Raw genomic sequence first — 27600 nt, 5'->3', positions numbered from 1 at the left:
AGTGCAACTGGACCCAGGCAAGACGTCCTCTACTCTGGCATCTAGTGATGTCATGCACATCAGTAGGCTCAATGCCTACTACACTGCTTCCGAGTCCGGCCTTTAGTCGCATTGGGACGGCGCTTTTGCCACCAGGGGTAGTGCTACGGAACAGTGTTTACAGTGACAAAGGGGCGAGCAGTGAGAAGACGACGACGACGATTGGAGGCTAGCGCAGGCTGTTGCCTCTTGGCCAAGTGCGGCGTATTCCCTTGTAAATATATATGTATATAGCTTTTCGTCTGCGTCTCCCTACGTAACAATATGATTCAAAATGAGCAAACTTGAACATGAAAATGAACACAAGCATTTTAGGCTCAACTACAGCCAACGCCCGATTATTTTTACTGACCTATGGAAAAATACACCTAAAAAAAGAAAGAAAAGAAAGAGAAAGCGAATCTATGGCTTTTACTGCGCCCAAGGGCTCAAATCGTCCCAGCCACGTCCAAAATAGATCTAAAACCTACGACTAAATTTATTAGGTATCTCGGAGCTTGTACTGCGGCAGGAGACGATGGGTGTGCGCATGTGCAATTAAGCAACATATACTATGTCCCATGAAAGTGGCCTATTTCAACTCTTGCTATTCTCCACCACGATACATTACATATGCTTGACAGCATCACATCGCTGCATTGCGGCAAAGCTGACGTTTGGAAACCTGCATTTTGCAACGTTCTTTAGACTCTCGCCGTGCATTCTGCACTTCTAAACCATCAACGAGGATGACGAGAGAGACCGAACAGAGATGCTGTCAATTTACATTTCCAACGATCACCGCGACTGGGACACCACGCTGGCCTAGGTGACATTCCCGTATAACTCGTCCCGACATGACACCGCAGGATATTCACCCTTTAATCTTTTGTATGGTCGCAACCCCACATTGCCCTTTGACACCATCCTACCTTCTGTGCCTCATGTTGCCACTGAGTAGGCTTGCGAAGTCATCGATCGCGCTCACATGGTGTGTCAAATCGCCAGATCTCGCTTATTAGCCTCGCAGCATCTGCAAAAAGAGCGTTACGACCAGTGCCATCGTGATGTTTAGTTCGCCCCACGTGCTTGGGTGCTGCTTTGGTCACCATGTCGTCGGGTCGGCCTCTCCCAGAAGCTTCTCTCTCGCTACACAGGGCCTTATGAAGTCCTTCATCAAGTTAACGACGTGAATTATGAGATCGCGCCGTTGCAGTTTGATCCATCCGTAAGTCCGCCGCCTGTTGACGTTGTGCACGCTTCGCAGCTGAAGCCATACTTCGCTCGCACTTCTTCGCATACCATGCGTCGAGACGGCACTTCACCACCCGGGGGTCCTGTTACGGAAGGATGAACGAAGAGAGAGGAAGAAGATCGCGAGACGCTGGCTGCTGCGGGTTGTTGGTGGCCAGCCATCCTAACCACTCAGACTTATTTTGTATATACAGTAGAACCCCGCTGTTACGTTCCTCACTGCTGCGTTTTCCCGGCTGCTACGTCGATTTCATCCGGTTCCGGCATAGCTTCCATAGGATCCAATGTATAAGGAACCCCGCTGTTACGTAGTAGCTGTGAAAACGTTCCCGCATGATGCGTCGCAACCCGAACCCGCCTGGGCTAAAGTAGGCAACGCGCTCCAACCGCCATTTTGGCTTTTGACGAGTTTTGACCAGGCTTGGCCAGGCTTGGCTATGGAACTGGCTGCAAAAAGCCGCACGCCAGTTCCAGAGGCCGCCACTAGCTGGCCATTCGTGAAAAATGCTCTCACTATCATCACTGTGATTACGGTCACCGCATGGTTTGTTGGACGCATGGTTGGACGGGTCGACTCACGGAGGAAGGAAACTCGGGAGAGGGCCCGGCGTCACTCTTTGTGAAGCAAAAGTGAAACCGGAAGTTGGCGTTGCTCCGCCTATCGGGCCAGCTCTCCTCTCTTGTTTACATTTCTCGCGAAACCACGCCATGCTGCGCGCAACTGGGCTGCTCGGATGCGCGCACTCCGCAGCAATACTAAACAATCGTTAGCATGATTACGCCAAAGAGGGCAACATTTCCAGCGGATATTCCTTCGTCCATTGCCGTGGCACGGTGACGACGAGGAGCACGAGCCGCATGATGCCGGGGAGTTGCCAAATCCTGGCTTTGGAGAAGCCGTCGCGGCTGTCGACCTCCTCCGCAGGTACGTCGCACCTCACAGCGACACTGAAAGCAATGCGGCCTTCCAGGCTATTGAGAAACGTGTGGTGATTTCTAGCGAGCGAAAGAAATGGCAAGCCACCATTCTAGACTTTTTTAAGTTCTAAGCGCACTCTGTGGAAATAAATTGTCTATAGTTGAAGCTGCACTTTTTTCATTCATTTTCGAAGCTTTCCTCACTGTTGCGTTTTCCCGGCTGTTACGTTTTTTTTCCTCGGTCCGGTGAAAAACGTATGAACGGGGTTCCACTGTATATTGTAAATATGATCTTTTATACTCCCAACATCCCCGTAACTGTATTTCGGAATCAAATAGACAAAGAGTAATGACTATGTGATTTTCAAAAAATAGATTGTTGGGCCATTTCTCGCGATGCGAAAGCCGTATCAAACCTTGTGTCGCACTGCCACCTAGCCAGGCATGAAATGGGATGTGATTTGATGTGCCCGCTCGTGGCGTGTGCAAAAGCGTGAAGCCCCAAGGCAGACGACCGCCCAGCTTCATGCAGCTTATGAACAGCCAGAGTCCCTGGCAAATGAGCATGTGACATCAGGGGATCGTATCCCACCACACAAAGCAAGAACAAATTCTTACTGGTGGTCATGGAACACTTAAATAAATGGGTAGAATTTTTCCCCTTGCGAAAACTGGCGGCACGAGTGATTATGGAGAAAGTAATGGAGGTTCAACAGGTTTGGTTTTCCGGAGCAGTTGATAACGGTCCATGCATCCTACTTCATTGCAAAGGTGTTCGTTGAATCATGCATTGCACTTGGCATTAAGCGCAAGAAATCGACAATCTACCATGCTCAGTCGAACCTCACAGAATGAGTAAATCACAACATCAAGCACATGCATATTGCATTCTCTGAAAGGTATAAGGACTGGGATACCTACCTTCCACAGATCGGGTTTGCATAGCGGTCGACAGTGAACCACTTGACTGGGTATGCGCCTTCTTTAACCTTGGGGAGAGAGCTCCCAAATTCGATGGATGGGGTTCTCGCAGATCACAGTGGAATGCCAGTCGTGCCATCAGCACGAGCTGAATACATGACACATCTGTGTGCCAAGATGACAGAAGCTTTACATAAAGCACGGCATAACATTCGCACTGCTAGGGCACAACAGAAGGCACAGTATGACCGCTCGCTTCGGAATGTCCGCAACGAAGTGGGGGCAATCTGGTGCTTTGACGCCAGCAAGTTCTCAGCTATTCCAGCAAAGAGTTCCTGCCTCACTGGCGCCTTAGTGGACTGGGCCGTATCAAGTTCACACGTGATACGTCTACCAGCTCGACAACATGAAAGGAAAGTCGATCGGCAGCCCAGTACACGTATGCGACCGGAAACGCTACGTGCCATGTGATGAGCAGTCCGATGAAGTTCAGACCCTCCCCTCAACCACGATCAGTGAGAGAGAGCAGTCAAAACTGAATGGCGAACCTGCAGTCGCACTACAATTTGCACAGCAGGTGGAAGACTGCTAGTTGCGTAGCTCGATGACTGCGAAGAACATTCGTAAGTCCGAGTGGTGTTGGGTACCGCATGTACATGCAGCTGTGCCGTGCTGGCACCTTGGTAGTTTCTGGCGGAGAAGCAAACGTCTAGTGACAGCGAAGTGCCGAGTATTGATGGCGAGTCATCACTCCAGTGTTCAAGTGCCCACACAGGCCACGATGGAATTGTGGCATGAACATCCATTGCGTGGGTATGCGGTGTGCGAATCGAACAAAGAGGGTTGTGAGGGCCAGTGCTGTGATTATCTCGTGCTGTGAATTGTTGATGATGAATGCGGCCATTTCCTTCGCAACGGGCCTTGACGGTGTTCCTGGAACCGGCCAGCTATGCTGCTTATCACAGTGTCGCTCCGTGCAGTGGATTTATCCAATTTCCATGAGCAGAAAATAAGACACGGCCGTGAGAACTAGCTGCAGTACTCACAGGCGTTGACGCCCGCTACGCTGGCCCTACAGCCACACGAACTGCTAGCCGGCACCCAGCAGGTAACCTTTCATCTTGCCCAACCAGCACCTGGGATGCGGCACTAAGAGCCACCTTCAAGCCCAGAATACGATCCCGCCTCACAAGCTCGAGCAGTGGAGCTGACCAGCCGCCTTGAAGTCGGCATCAAGCATCCACCAGCTGAGGGCTACAGCCCGACACTCGAGCTGGCATCTGCAATGCTTCCTTGGTCGCCAACCTTGGTGCGAACTTAGGCAAGTGGGCGCTCAAAACCCTCAAACGTAACTAGGTGCCAGCGTCAACATATGAGCTTCTTATGGGGAGGAGGGCACACCCGCCCGTCTTCTCCCGCATACTCATGTTCGCATGTTGCGCTGCAGGCCAGCATAGACAGTGAGAAGAGCACTAAGTCCTCTCCTGGTTCTCCCTCGCTCTCACGACACGCAAACCCCCCCGACTCACGAGAAAAAGAAAGTTATCTGATGTGCGAGGAGGACATTCCCCTCGCAAAGGTAAAAAGGTATAAGACTGTCAGTGGGAGCTACTCTCTCTCTCTCTCTCTCTGGTGCCCCAACTTCGAACCTGCCGGATAGCAATACCTGCTGCAACCTGTGAGTGACCTCGTTTGCCTTAAGGGGAGACTCTCCTCAGAAAGCTTTGTTTTTAAATATTATTGCTAGGCAAATGAAAATTGTACCACTTATCTAGCTTGATATCCTCATTACAAATCTGTTTTTAGCTTTAGGATATCTCGATGCTTTCATGTCCTAAGTGCCATGCATAAGTGAGAAACAGTGCATGTTTGTGCAGCTACTGGACCTAGCAGTTGGCATGATATAGCAGTGCAAGATGGCGTTTCTTGTCCCCCGAACACTCCAGGGAGTGCTAATAACCAAGATAATGCAATTCCCTTGACAGGCAACATTTTGAGAGAATTTCATATCTGATGCTTCGTTTTCAGTGACTGGTACCCGAGGGTATTGAACATTTCCATTCTTAAAAATAAACTGGTTGCACTAAAACCTCGATAAGTGCATTCTACGCATCTTAAAAGATAATGCACACAAAATCTGGTCTTGATTGAACCACAATAAGTACAGTGCAGTCCACTTATAACGATATCGAGAAAGATGAAAAATATGATCGTTATAACCGATGATCGCTATATCTGGACTGCAGTTATCAAAAAAAAAAAAAAAATAAACGCGTTTGCGCTCTTTACCTTTGCAGCTCTGAACTCGAATTCGCTACTTGCTCTAAAGAATAGATGTTGTAGACAGTAGGCCGTGAAAAACAAACTTTATTTCTAGCGCCAATGACCGTGTCAAGGATTAGGCGCGCCGAAATAGTCCGAAATCTGCACTTGCTTTTGCGGCAGCTTCAGCTTCACAACCGCGGTGTGCATGGATTCCAGCTGCTGCGCGAACACTGGCGGCAATCCTTTAGCATGCATAAAATCAATTAAGGAGTCGATCGACGATAGTGCACTTTGCGTGGACATCGGGGTCAAGGAGCCACTGTCGATCTCGTTGTCACTGTCGCTGATGCCGTCGCCACCGTCGCACAACTTCGCGTCTGTCGAGACAGCACATCTTCGGCGATCGCCTCGTCGGTGACCTCATCGCAGAACGAGGCAGCACTGTCTGCAGTCAAAAACTCCTCCTTCGACACACCACCTGTGTCACCAGTACGAACGAGCTCCCAGAGCTCGGTTATGTCAGCGACTTCCACCGGGTCGGTCTCAGCAGGTTGGGGAAGTTCGTCCTTACGCACAAAGCCCGCCTTCTTGAAGCAATTGGTGATGAACCACTGGTAAAGCGCCTCTTCAACATCGGCGTTCAAAGGGTCTCTAACCCCTTTTCCGCTGATCGGAATGGCCGCCGATAGCTCCTGCCTTCACAATCGCGGTGCTCCCGGTTTTCAAGATGGTTGATATCGTTAACTGGACGAGCTCATACTTCTTCACGAGGGCGCTCACCTTGAAGCCGCATCGAGAGTCCTGCAAAATATCCATCTTCGTGTCAAGCGACACAGCTTTGCGCTTTGTCGGCGCCATCTTCGAACTGACTTGAACCGTTGGTTGCACGCTGCTTCGGTGGCGTCAGCCTGCTATCGCGAGAGAGACGCGGGACGGGCGCCACCGCGCCGCTTTGCTTGTCGCTTCTTTTTTTCTTTCTCTCTCTTTCGGAGCGACTGTGGCCGACGCGCATGAAGCAGCTGGCGCCATCTTGTGGCGCGCGGCGCCAACGTTGGCTGCGCCTACTCGTGCGCGGGCGGGGCGAGACGCGCTGCGCGGTAATGGCGGCAGATACGAACTTACGGAGGTAAACATCGCCTCGTCTCGACATCGTTCGTTTCAGGGAACTAAGCAACGCAAACGTTACGATTATTTGGCACGGAAAACGCCGTCCAGACTGCAAAATTTTGATCGTTATATCCGATATGCGGTGAATAACCTATCGTTATAAATGGTTTTTTTCCCCATAGACCTAATGCATAAAATGACACTGTCATGTCGACCCATCGTTATAACCGATATATCGTTATATGTGGTATCGTTATAAGTGGACTGCACTGTACATCAAATGTCGTGCACAAAAGACATGTTTGGCCAAAAATATAAAGCTGAGAAAAACACAATTGAAAGTTATAAAAGTTCTTTATTTGTGTTGTAGCGCTGAAATCTATATAAAAATTGCACATAATGTAGGCCAGGGTATCTAGATCCAGTGCACAACTTTAGAATTCACCTGTGCCATATGTTGTTCTGTCATAGTGTGTTTGTGAGCACCATGCTGACCCACTTCCTGTGCTGTTACTTTCCGAGCCAACTCCAAGTTATCAGCCACTGCTTTTGTAGCAGCGAGGTGCACTTTCTTTGTTATGGCGGTGAACGATTTATGGTGCATCTGTTCTGGCAAACCAAGAACTGCACAAAATCGAACGAGTTGATTGTGCCCAGCTATAAATGCGCGCGCCGCAACCACTGCCTTGATATTCACGGCGAAACTCTCTCTTGGGCTGGCCAAAGGGCGCGCTTTACCGTTAGCGTCGCCTGCCGGAGATGCACGCCGCGACGAATACGTTGATGAGATAACGCAATTGGTACACGTTGCATTGTTGCAACACAACTCCAAAAACGACGCGAGTCCTTTCCATTTTTTGGCCAACTCACGGATAAAAAGGTCGCGCCATCCGCACGCCAGACATGCCGCGGCGTTCACGTTCACGACGCCGATCTCGCAGATAAAGGTGCTTGCCGTCTCCTCGAGGCTCCTATCTTGATTGTCGAAGATTCTCTACTTTTTTTTTTCTCCGCTGCGCTGACGAATTCGTCTGCGCTGTCAACGAATCTTGAGCGGCCGGCCGGCTCTGAACCGTCGAAAAAGTCGCCGTCACTGAGGTTAGGCTTAGCTGCCGCGAACGTCTCCACTGCACGTCGCTTGACTTTGCGACAAGTTCAAGAGTCCCCTTGAGAAGTTCAAGACAGTCCCCTTGAACTTGTGCTTCGACCGATAGTTTTGAGATCGAAAATCGCGTTACTTCACGGGATCCATCTAAACAAGGAGTAGAAAAATGCGCGAAAGCCTGGGAACACGTCGAGAGAGCTGCGCGTCGCAGAAAGAGCATACAAGCTGTGGCCGCGTCGCGCGCTAGCAGCCAATGGCATGGCTGGAATTGCACAACGTGATTTAGAAATCCAGCGAAAGCGCTTGGTTTCGGCGGAGAAATGTTGTTTCTATTATTACTTCCCAGGGAGATTGTGACGCGGCAAAGCCAACCTCGGAGAGAAAAGTGTAGGCCTACTGCCTCGCACAAGCCCAATGGCTTGCGACGCCGCGATTTGGCGCATCACGCACTGGAAAATGGGCCAGATTTGCACCTTTTCTTGCCACCTGGAGTGCCTTCACCGAGTTCATTTATAATTTCCCGATCATTTACGGCTCTGATTTCTTTATATATAAAAGAGGAGGGATCAATCTTGTTGAAACAGTCGAAAACATATAACTGACTTTTTTAATGAAAATCGCCGTTTTTCGACCCGCGCCAACCCTTAAAGCCCCTCCATACACGTTTTTTCCAACCAGGTTAAGTACCGCCAACCTATACTCCTCCGCTGCGCTTCTGCTTCGCTTACCCCCTCAGATTCTGGCGTGAAGCGGAACTTGTGTGGTCCCAGCTTCTGGTTTTAGCAGAAGAGACGTCACTGCTGCATAGAGGTACATTAAGTGAAATTGAGTGAAAATTAAGATATTGTGGAAGCGGAACTGGTGTGAGTGATAAATCAGGAAACAGCAGCGCCCTTAAAGGTTGGCGCTTACTTAGCAAAAGCAGCACTGGTGCATAGATGGTGGGTGGGGCTTTAGTTTGCCTGATTATCACATGCAACAAGGCAAGCCTATTTATTACTTCAGTAAAAGCGCGTTAATTCGAATTCTACGGGGATGCAACAAAAATTGGAATAATACAAAATTCAAACAAATGAAAGCCAGAGAAAAAAAATCCCTCGGTTAAGTTGCGTAACATGACTGTGTGCACACACGCTACACTACGTTGGCAAGCACGTCTATATTTAAAGCATTGGCACAGCCAACATAACTGGATGCGGCTAATGCAGCCCGACGTGCCCGACATTGAGATAGCTTTTGATCCATCTGTCTGTTCATTGCGCCGACTGCACCGACTCACAATGCATGGTGCCGAAAGAAAAGGTGCCCACGCCGCTTCGCCGGTGGTCACAAGCAGCCGTTCAAATCAGCGCGCAGGTTGGGGATCGTTCTGTGCATGCTGTGAAAAGAGCAGCCAATGGTGTACGCGTCGAAGTCTAGAGAGGACAGCAAGTAAGGCGTTATACGCATAGGTAACGTCCAAACACGTATCCCAGCGATGCTTTCTTTTCAGTAATAGCCACGAATCTCAAAGGCTATGCTTTTTGGTACCATGAGCATGGATAAACATCACGGCCACGGTGTTATAGACATTACCTGGTGCCGCTTCTCGGCAGAACACCTTGTAGATAAAGAGCATAGCCTCTAAGATGTGACATGAAGAAAGAAAGAAAAAAAGATGCAGTTTCGCCCGAAAGGTGAAGCATCGATTGTGATAGCAAATTAACAGACAGCCGCATGAAGTAAGGATAGTACGTTTATTGGCTGTATCAATTTGTAAAGATTCGCTACTAAGCATGGTGTCAGCGCGCTCAGCAAACATGAATACATCACACCTGATTACTACGGACACTTGCTGTCAAAACGCTGGCGTGAGGAAATGCGGAAACAGCAGCGAGTGAAGTGAAATTCGGGCTGTCTATTGCTTCAACGCCAAGTGAGCGCCGAGAACACACAGCACGCACAATACTACAAGACGCCAATGCCCCAACGCAGATTGCTCTCAAGATACGGCCGCACGACCACACACAGCTGCCACATCTGCAGTTGCAGCCAAAGTGAACGCCCCCTCCCCATTTGGCGCCTCGCAACGTTGGGTGCCTCGCGCAAGAGAGAAGACGGCGCGCTTCCTCTTTGCAGTCGTCCCTTTCGCGCAGGTGAGACTGAGCTGTGATCATTGGCTCCCTCCACTCCCCTCGCACGCTTTCACTTGCACATACAGCGTAGGGCCGCGGCGAAAGTGACATCGACAGCAGAAATGCGCTTCGAGTATCCTTATGATTGCTATCGCAATTAAAAGTAAATAAAAACCGCAGCACCGTATTCATGTTTTGATCTTGAAGAGGGAGAGAACCGACCTGCAACAGATAGTCGCAGATGGAAAGAGCAAAGCTGCGCGACGACAATCATCGCCAACGTGCTCCTGCGCACTAGCATTCTCCCCATCTATGATGGTGCCGAGTTTGAATTATCGGTGGCGGTGCAGATTTCAGTGTGAATTAGTGAGATGTTCTATGTATTGCTTTCGCTACACACCGCAGCGCCTACTTTGAATTATCCGAAATTTCAAATTAACGAGTTGTGAATTAACAAGCTTTTACTGTACAGTGTGGACTTCCCTCTGCAAGCATTCCTTATTGCTTGTAGCAATAAACATGTTTGAGTTGACACTGCTGGTTCCCTTGTTCACCGTAACCCAACACAGCTGCGCTTACACACGCAGCTATGTTACACGGTTTAGGAGTACAGTGGAACGACTGTGTGTGGCCCTAGCCTCACACAGAGCATATCACCACAACACATGCTTCCGTGCTTTCCACAGGCTGCTTTTATTGTTCCCTCTGTCAGCGTAGCGTTAACAGTTTTCATTGGTCCAGTAGACCTGGTCGAACCTTGTACCGATAACATCATGCATGTCAGGGCACCAACCAAGAACCACGTACCAACCGGACCGATATTCAAAAAATTGAATATTCAAAAAAAAGAATTTAGTTATGGGGTCTCACATGCCAAAACCACTTACTGATTATGAGGCACGCCGTAGTGGAGGACTCCGGAAATTTCAACCACCTGGGGTTCTTTAACGTGCACCTAAATCTAAATACACGGGTGTTTTCGCATTTCGCCCCTATCGAAATGTGGCCGCCGTGGCCGGGATTCGATCCCGCGACCTCGAGCTCAGCAGCCCAACACCATAGCCACCGAGCAACCACGGTGGGTCTTGAATATTCGAGAAATCGAATATTCATGTATTGGCACACTCCTAGTAAAGAGACATCACTGTACTCATACCCCTGTCATACTGACAGTAAAATGCCATTAGCTTGAAATGACATTCAGTGCAACGAACGCCGTTCGACCCATGGCAGTCATACACACAATAAATTAACGTCATTTTGTCGCAACACCAATGGCAATAATTCAAAAAAAGAAAAACTTCAGCCTCAAGTAAATCATGGTAGGCAGAGAGTGTTTGAAAACGCGATCCATTTGTTCTACAATAATATTGTGGCTTTTTCACCGAAATAAGACATTTTAATGAGTATAAAAGTAATATTTCAGTTTTATATGCCTATTAAACCAGCACGATAAAATGACTACATTGTGTCCACTGTCACACTACACTGGTCCCACTTCCCACTGCCGCAAAAGAATGCCCGAAAAATGCCCCAGGAATGCTCCTAAAAAAAGCTGCTGTAAATCTAAACTATGTGCTTCATGATGACTTGAATGTGTTTGCTGGTGCAGCCATATTAGGTGCAATCAAGAAATCGGTAACAAATGACCAACTTCAACAGCTCCCTGAGCAGCATGCACGAGTGCTCACCTTGAGTGCAGTGTCTGACCAGTACAGGCGGCCATCATTGCCATCATAGTCGAGGGCAGCTGCCTCGCGCACCCCAGCCAAGGGAATCTGGTCGGTGCGCCGCGACTGCAGCGATATGCGCCGGATATCACTGTGCTGTGCATACAGCAGAAAGGCCTCGGCTGCCGTGCAGCCACGCAGGTCGGCACGCAGCTCCAGCCCCGTCGGGCAGGCGCACACACGGCCCTGGGGCCGCTGCAGGCAAAGGTGGGAGCAGCCGCCGTTGGCCCGGCTGCACTCGTTCTCACCAGGCCGGGCATGCACATTGACTGCCTTCAGGCCCATCAGGTCCGGTAACTGGTCCAGGATCACCTGGCGCTCACCCGTGCGCTTGTGCAACCGCTCAATTGAGCGGCCCTGCCAGTCAGTCCAGTAGATGTAGGGCCCTGCGGAAAGCAATCAGGTCAGCCTCCTCTTTTATGGGAAGCACACAGCTGCCAACTGCACTTTCAGGACTGTTCTGCTCATTCCTTCCTCTACCTCTTTCACGCATGAACTGGCACTATACTGTCTCATCATCATCAGCCTGTTTTATGTCCACTGCAGGACGAAGGCCTCTCACTGCGATCACCAATTACTCCTGTCCTGCGCCAACCGATTCCAACTAGCAACCGCGAATTTCCTAATTTCATCGCACCACCTAGTCTTCTGCCGTCCTCTACTGTGCTTCCTTTCTCTTGGTACCCATTCTGTAACCCTAATGGTCCAAAAGTTATTTAATCCGCGCATTACATGATATGCCCAGCGCCATTCTTTTCTCATAATATCAATTAGAATATTGTCTATATCCATTTGCTCTCTGACCCAAACCACTCTCTTTCTGTCTCTTAAAGTTATGTCAAGCATTCTTCATTGCATCACTCTTTGCGCAGTCCTTAACTTGTTCTCAAGCTTCTTTGTCAGTCTCCAAGTCTCTGCCCCACGTGTCAGCACTGGTAAAATGCACTGATTGTACGCCTTCCTTTTCAATGATAATGGTAAGCTTCCAGTCAGGAGCTGACAATGTCTGCCATATGCGATCCAACCAATCTTTATTTTTCTATAAATTTCCTTCTCATGGTCCGGGTTCCTTGTGATTAGTTGACCTACTTTACAAACTCTAGAGGCTGACTGACGATCCTGAACTCTTGTTCCCTTGCCCGGTTATTTATCATTTTCTTTGTCTACTGCATATTAATCTTCCAACCCCACTCTTACACTCTCTCTGTTAAGGTCGTCAATCATGTGTTGTAACTCGTCTGCATTGTAGCTGAATAGAACAATGTCATCGGCAAACCAAAGGTTGCCGAGATATTCGCCGTCGATTCTTACTCCTAAAGCCTTCCCAGTTTAATAGCTTGAATACTTCTTCCAAGCACGCAGTGAATAGCATTGGAGAGATTATGTCTCCCTGTCTGACCCCTTTCTTTATCAGTATCTTCCTGCTTATTTTGTGTAGAGTTAAGGTAGCTGTGGAATCTCTGTAGATATTTTCTAAGGTATTTAAGTAAGCGGTCTGTACTCCTTGATTACGTAATGCCTCTATGACTACTGGCACCTCTACTGATTCAGATGACTTTTCGTAATCTGTGAAAGCCAATATAGGGGACGATTGTATTCTGCGGGTTTCTCAATTACATGACTTATGACATGGATGGCATCCATTGCAGAGTATACCTTCCTAAAGCCAGCCTTTTCCCTTGGTTGACTAAAGTCCAGTGTCGGCCTTATTCTATAGGAGATTATTTTGGTAAATGTTTTATATAATACTGGGAGTGGGCTAATGGGCCCATAATTTTTTAGTTCTTGTACACCTTTAGTTCTGTACAACTCCCTAGCGTTTAGGCCCGCAGCATTCCCAGAAAAACTATGGGGTCAGCTACCCCCCCCCCCATTTCTTCCTCTTCATTAGCTCTAGTATAACCGCTGTCCAAAGCTGTAGAAAGGCTGAAGATACCATTGGGAGCTGTCAAGGTCGCCTGCTCTGTGCGAGGCGTAGAGCAGTATTGATACAATGGAGCATCTCACCATTCTGAATAGGTACCCGAGAGCGCTAGTTTTCGGACGGCAAGGGACAAGCAGACGCGACGAGCGGAAGATACGCGACTCTGGGCCCTCGGTAAGAGCTGAAAAAATTTAGTTTTTTTATTTTTACACACAAGTGTTAAGGGGGGACATGGCATCTGGAGGTTTCTTAATTTATTTATTAAGCAAATTCAACCTGCATGCACATATATATGTATTTTCTTGAGCTGATTTTAAAAATGCAATTACTTTATTGTGGCTTAAGTAATTAATGAGATAATTAAACATTCATTAGCATTATTTGGCAAAATAGATAAAGATATACTGGCCAGAAAGTTATATTTATTGTACGAGTGGAAAGCAGAATGTATAAGGATTGCAGTGCTGCAAGCAGTTTTCCAATCTGACAACAAATAGCAATTTAGCAGCTCACTGAAGATCACAGCAGTGTTTACAGCATAGCTAATAATAAAAAGAAAAGAAAGCAAATAAAGAATTACAGGAGTTAGACAAATAAGAATATGCTTGCAGCACTTCAAGCTTTATTCATTTAGCTGTGTGTAGCCAAAGAAATTACAGCTGTAGCTGTCCTACAGATTGAGATATTGTTGCTCTGAACGGGCAGGGTGAGTAAAAAGCTTGTTTTGAGAAAATCAAGAAAAATGATAACAACGCGATTTATTCAAAAATATTCTAAAATCTTGACACGTTACCAGCTGTAACAGGTTAGTATCCCCCTGGCATGTAGTCAGTTCGAAAATTGTGGCCTGTGTGGCGTCTTTTGAGGGCTTGATGCATGTTTTCAGCTGATGCACGCTTTCAAACTCAAGCTTTCAATCGGAGTTGATCTTTTTCAGCCATGCGATCACTGCATAATGAGCTGGGGTTGAGGCTCAGCTCTTGCAATATAGATGCAGACGCTTTGACATTCTCTGCATTAAACTTCAGCACTGCCTCCGCCACAGCTGCCTGTATGGTGAACAGAGGCATGGCGATTCTTCAGTGCAAGAGACCAGATAAACGAATGGAGGCTCTCGTTGCTGTTTTGGGTCTTTCCCCTCTGGCACATCTCAAGCAACTTCTTCTCACTCAAACGCTCGTAAATGGGCAGCAAGGCTTGGCAAACATGAGGGGGCAGGTTGCGAGGATGTTTTCGTGCTTTCTCGCCCCTAGCCTCTGCAGCATTTTGACAGCACCACGAGTTGGGGCCTGTTGGGCAAAATGTGTGGTTTGATTCAGAGTCAGTGGAGGTGATATGATAGTAAGTTGCCATCACTGCCTTGTGCATGGCGTCCACGTCTCCCTTGCGCATTTTTAGCGCCCATCCGTAATATGAGCTTAGTCTTGTAATAAGGTCTGCTGTGAGCTGACCCTTTCCAGCAAGGCTCGGAAGGCCAGAGGCTTTGTTTTTTGAAACAAGGTTGCGCAATGCCGTACCCATACGTTTCTGGATGTGGTTTACGCAGTCTTCCTCGTCTATTTTCAAATAACCGCAAACATTTTCGTCTTGCAGTGCAAGATAAGTACGGATATCCCCATTACTCAATATAGTGGTATAACGGAGGTTGTGCCATTCTAGGGACCTCTTGAACCAAATGAGGGCAGCCTCCACTTCCATTTCACCCGATTTTTTCTTAGTGTTCCTCTGGCACTGGTGATTCTTATTCCAATTTTGAAAACCAAGATCATCTTCATTTGGGCCCGTATCGCATCCCATGCAGAAATTACTCAATACAACGTAATCTAAACAAAGACCCGTAAACTGTTAAATCACAGCACCGATGCCGATACGAGAGTTGTGTCCGCGGGTCATCCACGACCCATCATACAACACCGTGATGCTCCCGGGGTTGTCGAGATACAATTCGTTGTAAAGTTTGCGAACCGAACAAACACAATCACTTGTCACGTTTCGGGCAGAACGAACAGCAGCGGGAGTCAGCTTTTCTTTCCCATAGTGTTGCTACGTCTTCATGTGAAGTCCGCAATGGCTAATGTTCATCGTGGAAAACACATCATTAAGGGCTGTTTGCCAGTTTCCTGTTGCTTGCATTGCGTGAGCGGCGAGAACGTTCACAGCGAACGGGCTTGATTTCTGTTCACCGCGAATGCGCGGCAAGCTCCACGTCGACGTCACATCACCACGGTTCCCGCACATAAGAATCAACTTGACAGAGAGTCCGTATTCGTGCTCACCTCTGACGATTTTCATATCTCCGCCATTGCATACCTTGCGCTTCATTCACGCAAGCAGAATGTTCACCGTATCTAAACTTACTATAGTAAACACGGCCCCATCAAGTGGTTCAACGGCTTCAGCAGTGGCATCGGTGTTTCAATCAGAAGATCTCGCTTCCTTTCCATTGCAGGAGTGGGCGACACCCGTTGGAGCTTTTCTTGGGTTCTTTTTTTGCCCTCTTCCAATTATGCGGGACTCGGGAGCTTCGTATCCTGACGAACGCGACCTTCGAAATCTTTGCAGGGCGACGGGCTTGTTAGGCCTAGGCCCACATCGGCAGCGTGCGCAGATGCAGGTGCGCAGAGGGCCACGACGACTTCAACGTGAGGATGTGTCACACTACGCTTCTAGAAGTTGTCGATAAGCGCATGTCGCACCTTTTTTGCACCAAAATTATTCCTCGTATAAAATTTCTGACGGGCTATTGTGCAGTACGGTGTCACTTCACTCACAATGACTCGAAGCTCACAATGTGAAGCTTATGTAATGCCCCTACGGAGGACTTTTAAGGTAATAAACTGAACTGAACTGAATATGGCGCACAGACGACCGCGCAGACGAGTGCGATGCAGACGACGAGAAAGGAATCCCACCAATCATAAGCCGAGCACCGGTCACATGCGCTAAACAACCAATAAGGGGCCGTGCTGGGACTCGATTTTGGCACGGAAACATCAGGTAGCCAATGGCAGCATGTAGCTGGAGTTGGCGCAAAGTTTAAGAAGAAAGACCGCTCTTTCAGATGACACCAAGATATCCACGCAACGATGCGTAAAACGGCAGCTGCCCTTCAGGAAAGAAGTACAGTTTCTGCAATAACTTCGGTTGAAATTCTGCAGGTATCGACAAAGTAAAGTGATTTTGTGGCTATTATATTGTTACATGTAGCTGTAGCCCAATGCTATATACATTTATTCAGAGGAAGCTAACGGAAGGCCACAATGGCGAAGCTATATCAAGCGAGTCCACGTCGTCACCCCCGACCGTAGAAGCACCGTCCCATTGCTTAATCTACACATCCGCGGTGAAAGGTGTATGGTACGGCTTTAGTCTCGCCACGCAGCCGACGATGACGCTGAGGGGTCGGCGGCGACGACTTCATACGTGACATCGGTCACTTGTCGCACCACACGGTGTGGGCCAGTGTAGCGCGACAGCAGCTTTTCGGAAAGGCCCACACGTCGAATGGGTGGCAATCACCAGAGAATCCGGAGTAACGTGCACGTCGCGATGGTGGCAATCATAGAGGCGTCTCTGATGCTCCTGTGAGGCCTCGAGACGGGTGCGGGCGAGCTGGCGCGCGTGGTCGGCGTGTGCGATCGCGTCGCGGGCATATTCAGTGGCTGAACGCGTGGCCAAGGACAACAAAGTGTCTAAGGGCAATGCGGGTTCTCGGCCACATAGGAGGTAGAATGGTGAATAGCCGGCGGAGTCGTGACGAGATGAATTATACACGGACGTCACATATGCTAAGTGAAGATCCCAGTCGTGGTGGTCGGTCGCAACGTACTTCGAAAGCATGTCGGTGATGGTCCGGTTGAGGCGCTCCGTGAGACCATTGGTCTGTGGGTGGTAGGACGTGCTGAACTTGTGCTTTGTCGAGCAGGAGCGGAGGATGTCCTCGACGACTGCCGACAGAAAGCTGCGGCCACGGTCAGTGAGTAATTGGCGCGGAGCACCGCGCACTAAAATGATGTCATAGAGCAGAAAGTCAGCAACGTCAGTAGCACAACTTGTCGGAAGGGCTCTGGTGATTACGTACCGCATAGCATAATCACTAGCGACGGCGCCACATTTATTTCCAGAGCCTGAGAGAGCAAACGGTCCAAGCAGGTCTAGACCAACACGGAAAAAGGGTTCCGGTGAGATGTCGATGGGCTGGAGACATCCAGCTGGAGGTGTGGAGGGCTTCTTCCGGCGCTGACAGGGCTCACAAGCGGCAAAGTAGCGCCGCACGAAGCGGGCGTGACCCGGCCAAAAGAATCGACGTCGTACACGGCCGTATGTGCGCAAGACCCCCCAAGTGTCCAGCCAAGGCAGCGTCGCGAAGTTGTTGGAGGACAGTCGAACGCAGGTGCGATGGAATTATGAGCAGAAGGTCAAGGCCGTGTGGATCGAGATTGCGGCGGTGTAATGTCCCCTCCTTAAGGAGAAACATTCGGCGAGAGGCGTTGCCAGGCGTTGACTCCAGATGGTCGATGAGGGCTCGTAATGAGGGGTCGCGGCGTTGCTCGTTGCTGATTTCAAGCAACTGGGACACAGAGAAAACGCCAGCGATGACGTCCACATCAGCCGGTTCATCGACGGGGTAGCGGGACAAACAATCGGCATCCTGGTGCAAGCGTCCCGTCTTATGTACCACAGAGAAGGTATATTCTTGCAGGCGTAATGCCCAGCGAGCGAGTCATCCCGTGGGGTCCTTAAGCGAGGATAGCCAGCAGAGCGCGTAGTGATCAGTGATGACACAGAAGGGGCGTTCAACAAGTATGGACGAAACTTCGCAACAGCCCACACAAGAGCGAGGCACTCGCGCTCTGTGATTGAATAATTGCACTCGGCGGGTGATGGAAGTCGGCTGGCATAGGCTATAACACGATCATGTCCACGCTGGCGTTGTGCTAACACTGCTCCCATGCCGTGACCACTGGCATCAGTTCGAACTTCCATTGAGGCAGACAGGTCAAAGTGGGCCAAATTTGGAGGCGTGGTAAGGAGAGTAGTCAGCTGCGAAAAAGATGCGGCATGCTCAGGACCCCAAGAAAAAGGGGCGCCTTTCTTCAAGAGGTCGGTAAGGGGACGTGCGATGGTCGCAAAATCTTTCACAAAGCGTCGGAAATAAGAGCACAGCCCTACGAAACTACGAACGTCCTGGGTAGACTTCAGAACAGGAAAATTCGTAACGGCGCGAATTTTGTCCGGAACGGGTCGCACGCCTCTGGCGTCTGCGAGGTGTCCAAGGACGGCGATTTGGCGGCGAGCGCATGTCATTTTGAAGAGTTCGGCTGGAGACCGGCACGGCGGAACACGTCAAGAATCGCTGAAAGACGGTCTAGATGCGTGTCAAAAGTGGGCGAATAAACGATGACGTCGTCCAGATAGCACAAACAGGTGGACCACTTGAACCCCTGAAGCAAAGAGTCCATCATTCGTTTGAAGGTGGCGGGCGCGTTACAGAGACCGAAAGGCATCACCTTGAACTGATAAAGGCTGTCAGGGGTAACAAATGCAGTCTTCTCTCTGTCCATGTCGTTGACGGATATCTGCCAGTAGCCGGACCGTAAGTGGATAGAAGAAAAATAGGTGGCACCGTACAGGCAGTCTAGAGCGTCATCAATACGTGGCAAAGGGTACACGTCCTTTTTTGTGATTTTGTCGAGGTGGCGATAATCTACACAAAAACGCCACGTTCCATCCTTCTTTTTGACAAGTACGACGGGAGAAGCCCAGGGACTACAGGAAGGCTCGATAATGTCCTTTACAAGCATCTTTTTGACTTCCTGTTGGATAACAGCTCGTTCGGATGCAGAAACACGATATGGACGTCGGTAAATAGGGTTGGCATCGCCAGTGTTTATGCGATGGGTCACGACGGACGTTTGACCTAAGAGTCGATTGTCAAAGTAAAAAATGTCGCGATAGCCTTCAAGAACGCAGCAAAGAGCTTCAGCTTGAGCAGGTGTAAGGTCAGAGGAAACCATCTTCTCAATGTCGACGTCAGTACCGTGCGATGACGTCACGGTATGGGCTGAGCTGTGACGATCTTCCACTGTGAATGGGTTGATCTCATCATCCTGCAAAGCGCTAATTATAGCCAATGAAATCCCCTGAGGCAGAACTTGTGCGGTTAGCGCGAAATTGACAAGGGGAAGGCAGGTGCGGTTGCCAGTAATTGTCAGCACAGTGTGAGGCACGGTAACACCACGTGTAAGTGTAACTGCCGGAATTGGTGCGACCACATAATTACCGTCAGGTACAGCTGGTGAGGACAACAAGTCAACGTGTGTCACATAGTGGGGCGGTAGGCGAATCTCAAACGGCTTGGAGGTGGGTCCACAGGGTCGGTAAGAAGAGGCAAGTCAAGGCGAAGTGAGCCAGCCAAACAGTCAACGAGGGCAGAATGATTGGCAAGGAAATCCAGACCAAGAATAAGTTCGTGAGGGCAATGTTCGATAGAGAACGACGGTGTGTCTCTCAGCAATGGTGAGTCGGGCAGAGCACATGCCAACAATAGCGGCAGTCCCTCCATCGGCGACTTGTACAACTCAGTACGGGGCGGGCGTCAGAACTTTCTTGAGCCGACGGCGAAGAGCAGCAGTCATAATGGACACATGCGCCCCGGTGTCAATCAACGCGCACACAGGAACATTGACGAGAACGTCCAAAAGATTCTTGTTCGTGGATAATGTGAAGCGAGGATTTCGTGCCAATGTCGTCATTGCAGCTTCACCTCCAGAAGCTGCACTATCTAGTTTTCCGGTTGGGGGTGCGGCGAGTAGGTCGGAGAAGGAGCACGGCGTGACGGGGGCGAACGAGATTGACGACGGGAGGGAGAAGGTGAGCGGGAGTAGCGGGGTCGTGTCAAAGGTGTCGCAGGGTCACATGATGCAGCGGGCATAGAAGGCACGAAGGAAAAGGATGCGCTAGAGGGGCGAGGGTGGTAATCAGAAGAATAGGGTGTCGGAGAAGTCCAGTGGCTGCGGCAATGGCGAGCGACATTTCCAGTGCGTCGGCAGTAAAAACAGATCGGCTTATCGTCCACGGTTTGCCATTCGGAGGGGTTGCCCTGTCCATAAGAGTAAGAAGAGCGCGGTGGGGATGTGCGTGGAGAGAAAGGTTCTGAGCATACGAAACGAATGGATTGCAGGCCGACGTTGGACAACTCTTGACGGACGACGGCCTGTATCAAGGAGATTGTCAGCGGAGAATGATCAGGTGATGGGAACGAAGGGGCCGCCAGTTGTGCCGCTTCGACCTCACGACGGTCAAGTTGTCACATCGCAACGGCTGGTGGAAGAGGTCGTCACAGGATGACGTAGCAGCTGTGTTGGGAAGTCGCGTGATGTGCTGGTATACCCGGCGGCTTTCCTTGCTATACCACGGCGGCACTCCTTGAGGATCGTATCGATGCTGGTGACGTTTGTAAACACCAGTAAATTGAAGGCGTCGTCAGCAATGCCTTTGAGGACGTGATTAACCTTCTCGTCCTCAGACATGGTCGGGTCAGCCTTGGCAGAAAGGGCCAAGACGTCGAGAATGTATGACACGTAGGACTCGGTCGACGTCTGTACACGTTGTGGGAGATATGTGGGTTTCTCCCCCGTACTCTTGGGACAAAGGAACGACAACACAGTAGTGCAAACAGTCACAAGGGCATTTATTGCACCTTTCATAGATCCATGCCTGCTAGCCGAGTGGCTATCCACAAAACATGCCGATGGGCGCGCGACAAATCTAGAAGTCCGACTCACCGCGAGCGAGCGAATATGTTCGCCCCATGCTGGATCCCAACGCCTGGTCGTTCGCGTGTTCGGTCACGCCAACGGAGGCGCGCTCGAAGGCCGCCACGCGAGGCGGTCTCGCAGAAGCATGGGTCGCCGCGCGCGCGTGGGACGTCCACGCCGTGCGCCCGACCCGCCGGGAAAGAGGGTCGCTCCACGCGCGGCACGGCACGTCCGTGCTGCTTGCTGTCTCGAACCCAAGAGACCAAGCGCCTTCCCTTTCAGCGCCCGAGTAACCCCGCCGCGACGGTGGCGCCATCTCTCACACCGCGCTTGTACCACTCCGAGCGCCGCGGGCGCCAGGCCACGCGAGCCGTGCGGGAAAAACAGCATATCAGGGGATGCGCTATGCGGGAAAACATCAGGGGAGGCGCGAGGGTCGCGCATCCCCACATCCCCCCAACCTTAAATCACTTCTTATTCCGGCGAAACATGTGACACGGTCTAACATCAACACGTGCTTCGCGAACAAGGTGGTACATGCAACAGTGGCCGCGCTGGGGAAATGTCCACACGCTGTCCATAACATGCGAGCCGACTGTCCTTGGGGTACACCGCTGGCGTCCGCCGGTCACCGCAGCAGCTTTGCAGACTCGACGGCATCATTCCAGGCCAGGACTCCGGAAACGACGACGCAGTAGTCGGTACGAGCAAGTGTCGCTCGCGCCGACGCGCCCAGCTGGCAAGAGCCGCCGTAGCTGTCGGTGACCGCTGGCTCCTTTGTCCGCCGCCGAGGGTTGTGAGCTGGATGCAGGAGGCCGCCGAAGTCGCTGCGCCGAACTGGCCACAGCATCACCATCGCCCGGGGTGACTCGATCGTACTCCGGGCAGCAGCGCAGACCATGTGCAGGTGACAGCAAGCCAGGGGTGACTCCAATCACGCTGCGTAAACTCAACACACTCGGCAAACACTAAAGTAGTGCAAGGGAGAGGACTTATGCATGCGCATCGCCCACGTGGTACGATGTTCAACTCGGCTAGCAAAAGATCGGGCAGCTACTCAGTTGCTAAGTTCACGTGAACGAAGCTCGCTTTCTTGAGTCGAACGAGTAATTTCAATTCGTGCGAGGCTAACTAGAATGAGGGAAGCAAATTGCAACACCTCAACGCCACGGTCCACCAGGTTGTGTCCCTCCACGTGCGACAGGCAGCTTCGTAAAGCCTTAGGCCTAAATCGTCGCTACTCTGACAACAACCGGCATCCAAAAACAACACCCAAAATGGGCGCAAAACAGGCAGCCGCGAGGAGGCGTTAGCTCTGTGAGGTGGTCCTACTCCGCTCGGTGCACACAGCATCCGAGTTGACGGCGCCCACCGTCCCAGACGGTGTCGGAGCGCCCGGTGCCAGGCCGCAATACCAGTCAGCCCGTCGTGGCACCCGTGGCCCGCGGCCACCCGGCTCCCAGAGCCGCGACTTCATCCGAGTCAAAGAGATAGAAGAAGCTATTTACATAAGAAATTCGGACCACCCACGAGGCTTCCGTACTCACTCGCTTCAGGCTTGCCACTGCTCCGCGGGCACTCAGCCTCGCTCTCCCAGGATGCAGACCACGTGGCTCTCGTACCGACGAATGTCATTAAAAAAAAACACTTGCGAAAAGGCTTAGCATGCTGATAAGTTCAAACACACTACAGCCACCGTCGCCTCGCTCAAGAAAGCACGCCGCCGACGCTAGCGATCAAAATCCACGCTAGGCCTACGCTTCGGTTCAAACAAATGTCTTGAACGAAGCAACACTTAAAATTATCGTCCGATGCCCCAAGGGCCCCACGTTGGGCGCCAGATGTGGGAGATATGTGGGTTTCTCCCCCGTACTCTTGGGACAAAGGAACGACAACACAGTAGTGCAAACAGTCACAAGGGCATTTATTGCACCTTTCATAGATCCATGCCTGCTAGCCGAGTGGCTATCCACAAAACATGCCGATGGGCGCGCGACAAATCTAGAAGTCCGACTCACCGCGAGCGAGCGAATATGTTCGCCCCATGCTGGATCCCAACGCCTGGTCGTTCGCGTGTTCGGTCACGCCAACGGAGGCGCGCTCGAAGGCCGCCACGCGAGGCGGTCTCGCAGAAGCATGGGTCGCCGCGCGCGCGTGGGACGTCCACGCCGTGCGCCCGACCCGCCGGGAAAGAGGGTCGCTCCACGCGCGGCACGGCACGTCCGTGCTGCTTGCTGTCTCGAACCCAATAGACCAAGCGCCTTCCCTTTCGGCGCCCGAGTAACCCCGCCGCGACGGTGGCGCCATCTCTCACACCGCGCTTGTACCACTCCGAGCGCCGCGGGCGCCAGGCCACGCGAGCCGTGCGGGAAAAACAGCATATCAGGGGATGCGCTATGCGGGAAAACATCAGGGGAGGCGCGAGGGTCGCGCATCCCCACATCGTGTGGCAAAGGCTTTTTTGGCATAGACTTGGCGACCGAACGGATTGCCAAAAAGGTCGCGGAGCTTCTCTTTGAAGGGATCTCAGCTCGAGATCTCCTCTTCGTGAGTCTGGAACCATACAACTGGAGCTCCGTCGAGGTAGAAAAGAATGTTCGCAAGCATAATAGTCGGATCCCACCTGTGACTGGTGCTGACACGTTCGTATAAGCAGAGCCAGTCGTCAACATCAGGACTGCCGACTCTGTTGAAAACACCAGGATCCCGAGGGGGGGAAACGGCGACGTAGGTCGGGGCTGCAGGCGGAGACGGTTGTGTAGATGAAGTGCCGCCAGCAGGAGCCGAAGTTGCACTGTCGCCGTTGCGACCGCTGCGAAGCTCCATGACGAGTACGGGGAACGTCCACCTCCACCAAATTAATGTTACGTGTAGCTGTAGCCCAATGCTATATACATTTATTCAGAGGAAGCTAACGGAAGGCCACAATGGCGACGCTATATCAAGCAAGTCCACGTCGTCTTCTTCCTCTTCAGTGCAGCCACACTGTGGTGGCTGTTTTGTAGCAATATTGACTCAAGAGTAGAGAAACTTTGTGTAGTTGCGGAACAACAGCTGCAGATTTCAAAAATGCAATTTTCCAAAAGTCGACTTTTTCACAATTTTTTCGTCCTTAAGAGCCATGTCCCCACTTCAGTGCTGTTCAAATTCAGCGAAAATATGTTGTGTACCTAAGTGCGTTCAAGACCGCATGCACACATGAGATACAGGAAACAAGAGGTTAGGACCATGGAGAATTGACACTATATCATGCAACCTATGACGATCAGTAAAACCAGCAAAAGGCGGACAAATCAGCAGATCTCTTAGGCACGTAGCGGCCTCTGGGCCGTACTTTTCCCGAGTGACCCGAGTGACAAGGTAGCCTTGCCGCCTGCGGGATTATCTTACTGAGCTATGTTGAATGCTCGGTTGCGGTAGTCGGAACTTCAAATCTCCCCCCCCCCCCCCCCCATTCTTCTTTTCTTCTTCTTTTTTTTTAATTCGATATTCTCCAGTGCACTATATCTGCAGCCACACCTGACTGGTGAAAGATGCCACGAGCGAGTGGCGCTATGCTAATCCAGGTACAACCAAATTAGGAAGGCCCACTAAGCTTGAACAAAGACACTCCCTCACAAGAACGGCAATTGGCCTCTCTAGTGCAGCGTTCGGACAACTCCTCTAATTATATCTACAATTAAGCAATGGCCCTCAGTCCCCAGCAGCTGCGCAGCACCTGACCAAGGCGGCGGTCAGGCCTGAAACGCAGCAGAGGGTGCTAAGAATCTCTGGGTCCGGAGAAGCCGCCAATGGAAACTGACCCTTGCAACGTTTAACACCCAAAACCTCTCGAGTGAAGCTAGCTTAGCAGGACTCTTCGAAGAACTAGTAGACATTGTTTGGGATATCATTGGCCTTAGTGAGATTAGAATAACTGGTGAAGCTTACACATTGTTAAATAATGGCCATGTCCTCTGCTATAGAGGTCTCCCTGATAAGAAGCAATACAGGGTAGGATTCCTAAACCATAAGGAGGTAGCGGGCAACATTGATGAATTCTACAGCATTACAACAGGTCAACGTTGAGGCAGTAAGGGCAAAAGCAGACAAATTCAGGCTGGTACTTTCAAACAAATATGCAGCCTTAAAAAGAGAGATGATGATGATGACATAGAGGTAATGAATGAAACCGTAACTAGGTTGGCTTCAGAGGCAGCAATTGAAGTGGGAGGCAAAGCACCAAGGCAACCAGTAGGCAAGCTCGCCTAAGTAACAAAGGACCTAATGAAGAAATGATAAAAAATGAAAGTGTGCAACCGAAGAGATAAGATAGAATTCACGGAACTGTCAAAACTGAGCAAAAAGGCGAAAATAAGCGATATTCGAAAGTATAACGTCAGAAAGACTGAGGAAGCCGTAAAAAATAGGCGCAGCCTGAAATCAGTGAGAAAGAAACTTGGCATAGGACAAACCAAGATGTATGCACTGAAAGATAAGCAAGGTAATATCATCAGCAATCTCGAAGGTATAATAAACGCCACAGAAGAATTTTATACTGACCTGTACAGTACCCAGAGGAGTCGGGATACCTCAATTACAAACAGTAATGAACAGGATACAGAAACTCCTCCTATAACTAGCGATGAGGTCAGAAGGGCCCTGCAAGACATGAAACGAGGAAGAGCAGCAGGAGAAGATGGAATAACAGTCGATTTAAGCAAAGATGGAGGAGACATGATGCTTGAAAAACTGGCGGCTCTTTATATGAAGTGTCTATCGACTGCAAGGGTCCCAGAAAACTGCAAGAATGCAAACATTATACTAATCAACAAAAAGGGAGACTTTAAAGAATTGCAAAATTTAGGCCCATTAGCTTACTCCCAGTATAATATAAAATATTTACCAATGTAATCTCCAATAGAATAAGGGCAACACTGGACTTTAGTCGACCAAGGGAACAGACTGGCTTCAGGAAGGGATACTCTACAATGGATCACATCCACGTCATAAATCAGGTTATCGAAAAATCCACACAGTACAATAAGCCTCTCTATATGGCTTTCATAGATTACAAAAAGGCATTTGATTCAGTAGAGATACCAGCAGTCATAGGGGCACTACATAATCAAGGAGTACAAAAGGCTTACGTAATTACCTTGGAAAAAGTCTACAGACGTTCTACAGCTACCTTAATTCTACATAAGAAAAGCAGGAAGATACCTATAAAGAAAGGGGTCAGACAGGGAGACACAATCTCTCCAATGCTATTCACTGCGTGTTTAGAAGAAGTATTCAAGCTATTAAACTGGGAAGGCTTAGGAGTAAAGATAGACGGCGAATATCTCAGCAACCTTCGGTTTGCCGATGACATTGTTCTATTCAGCAACAATGCAGACGAGTTACAACACATGATTGACGACCTTTACAGAGAGAGTGTAAGAGTGTGGTTGAAGATTAATATGCAGAAGACAAAGATAATGATAAATAGCCGGGCAAAGGAACAAGAGCTCAAGATCGCCAGTCGGCCTCTAGAGTGTGTGAAGAAGTATGTTCACCTAGGTCAATTAATCCCAGGGAATTCTGATCATGAAAAGGAAATTCACAGAAGAATAAAAATGGTTTGGATCACATATGGCAGATATTGTCAGCTCTTGACTGAAGCTTACCATTACAGTAAAACCTCGTTAAACTGTACCCGCTTAAACAGTAGTTTCGTTTTAAAAGTAGTTAAGTCAAATTCGCGACTCAGCGGCCATTGAACATAATGTGTTGTGTATCTGCATAAACCATACCAGCTTATTGCGTACGCATCAGTTAAAACGTAGAGTTTCCACTTTTTGTCGCGCAAACACGGTGGTGCATCATCTCCATCGGGTGGCCCGGCAGAACAACAAGCCTCAGAGATTGGAACAACGGCCTCCAAGCGCCCGGTATGTTTGCGCGTGAAGTCACATCAACATCAAAATCATTTCGGCGCCGTGCCAGAGAGCGTTGTGGCGTCGTGCCAGCGAGGAGTGCATCATGCCGAAGCTCGGATAAAAAAGATTCCGGGTGCTCAGCATAGAAGAAAAACTAGACATCGTCCGTGCTACCGAACGTGACACGAAGAAGTAAGTGCTGGCACGCGACAGGGATCTGCTGTTGACTACGGTGTGTGGCATTTGAAATGCAAAGTTGCCCAGCAGCGCTGCTGCGACCGCGAAGAGATGTCGGCTACGAGGTTCGACTTTTCGCCATAGTTGCCTCTGTTGTTGCCAAAGTGTCGACTAGCGGCAGTGATGAGGACGACACGGAAAGCGACAGCACGGGCGATTCAGGCCCGACAGTGGCAGAAGCAGCGCGTTACGTCAGCCGAGAACAGGGCGGGATAACGTAACTATTCTAAACGAAAATTATTCCGAACTCTGGCACCCGGCAATGAAAAAGGCACCCCGGGACTTCTGCAGCTCTACTGTGCGCTTGCACGGAGAATACTAAACGCCAATAGGGAATCTGCCATGCG

The 27600-nt window shown here is 50.1% G+C and overlaps 1 protein-coding gene across 4 annotated transcripts in view; it reads right to left on the bottom strand.

Moving 5' to 3' along the window:
* Positions 1-27600, bottom strand: part of arr (low-density lipoprotein receptor-related protein 6) — a 296788-nt gene that overhangs the window by 137709 nt on the left and 131479 nt on the right. For all 4 annotated transcript variants that reach the window (XM_072288049.1, XM_050185229.3, XM_055074753.2 and 1 more), the window contains one exon: positions 11394-11818. In XM_072288049.1, coding sequence (XP_072144150.1) covers positions 11394-11818 — 425 coding nt within the window. The remainder of the gene's footprint in view (positions 1-11393; positions 11819-27600) is intronic.

Source organism: Dermacentor andersoni, chromosome 4, assembly GCF_023375885.2.
Source record: "Dermacentor andersoni chromosome 4, qqDerAnde1_hic_scaffold, whole genome shotgun sequence".
NCBI classification, from domain to species: Eukaryota; Metazoa; Arthropoda; class Arachnida; order Ixodida; family Ixodidae; genus Dermacentor; species Dermacentor andersoni.
The sequence above is the reverse complement of the archived record's forward strand: the minus strand, read 5'-3'. Positions and strand labels throughout refer to the sequence as shown.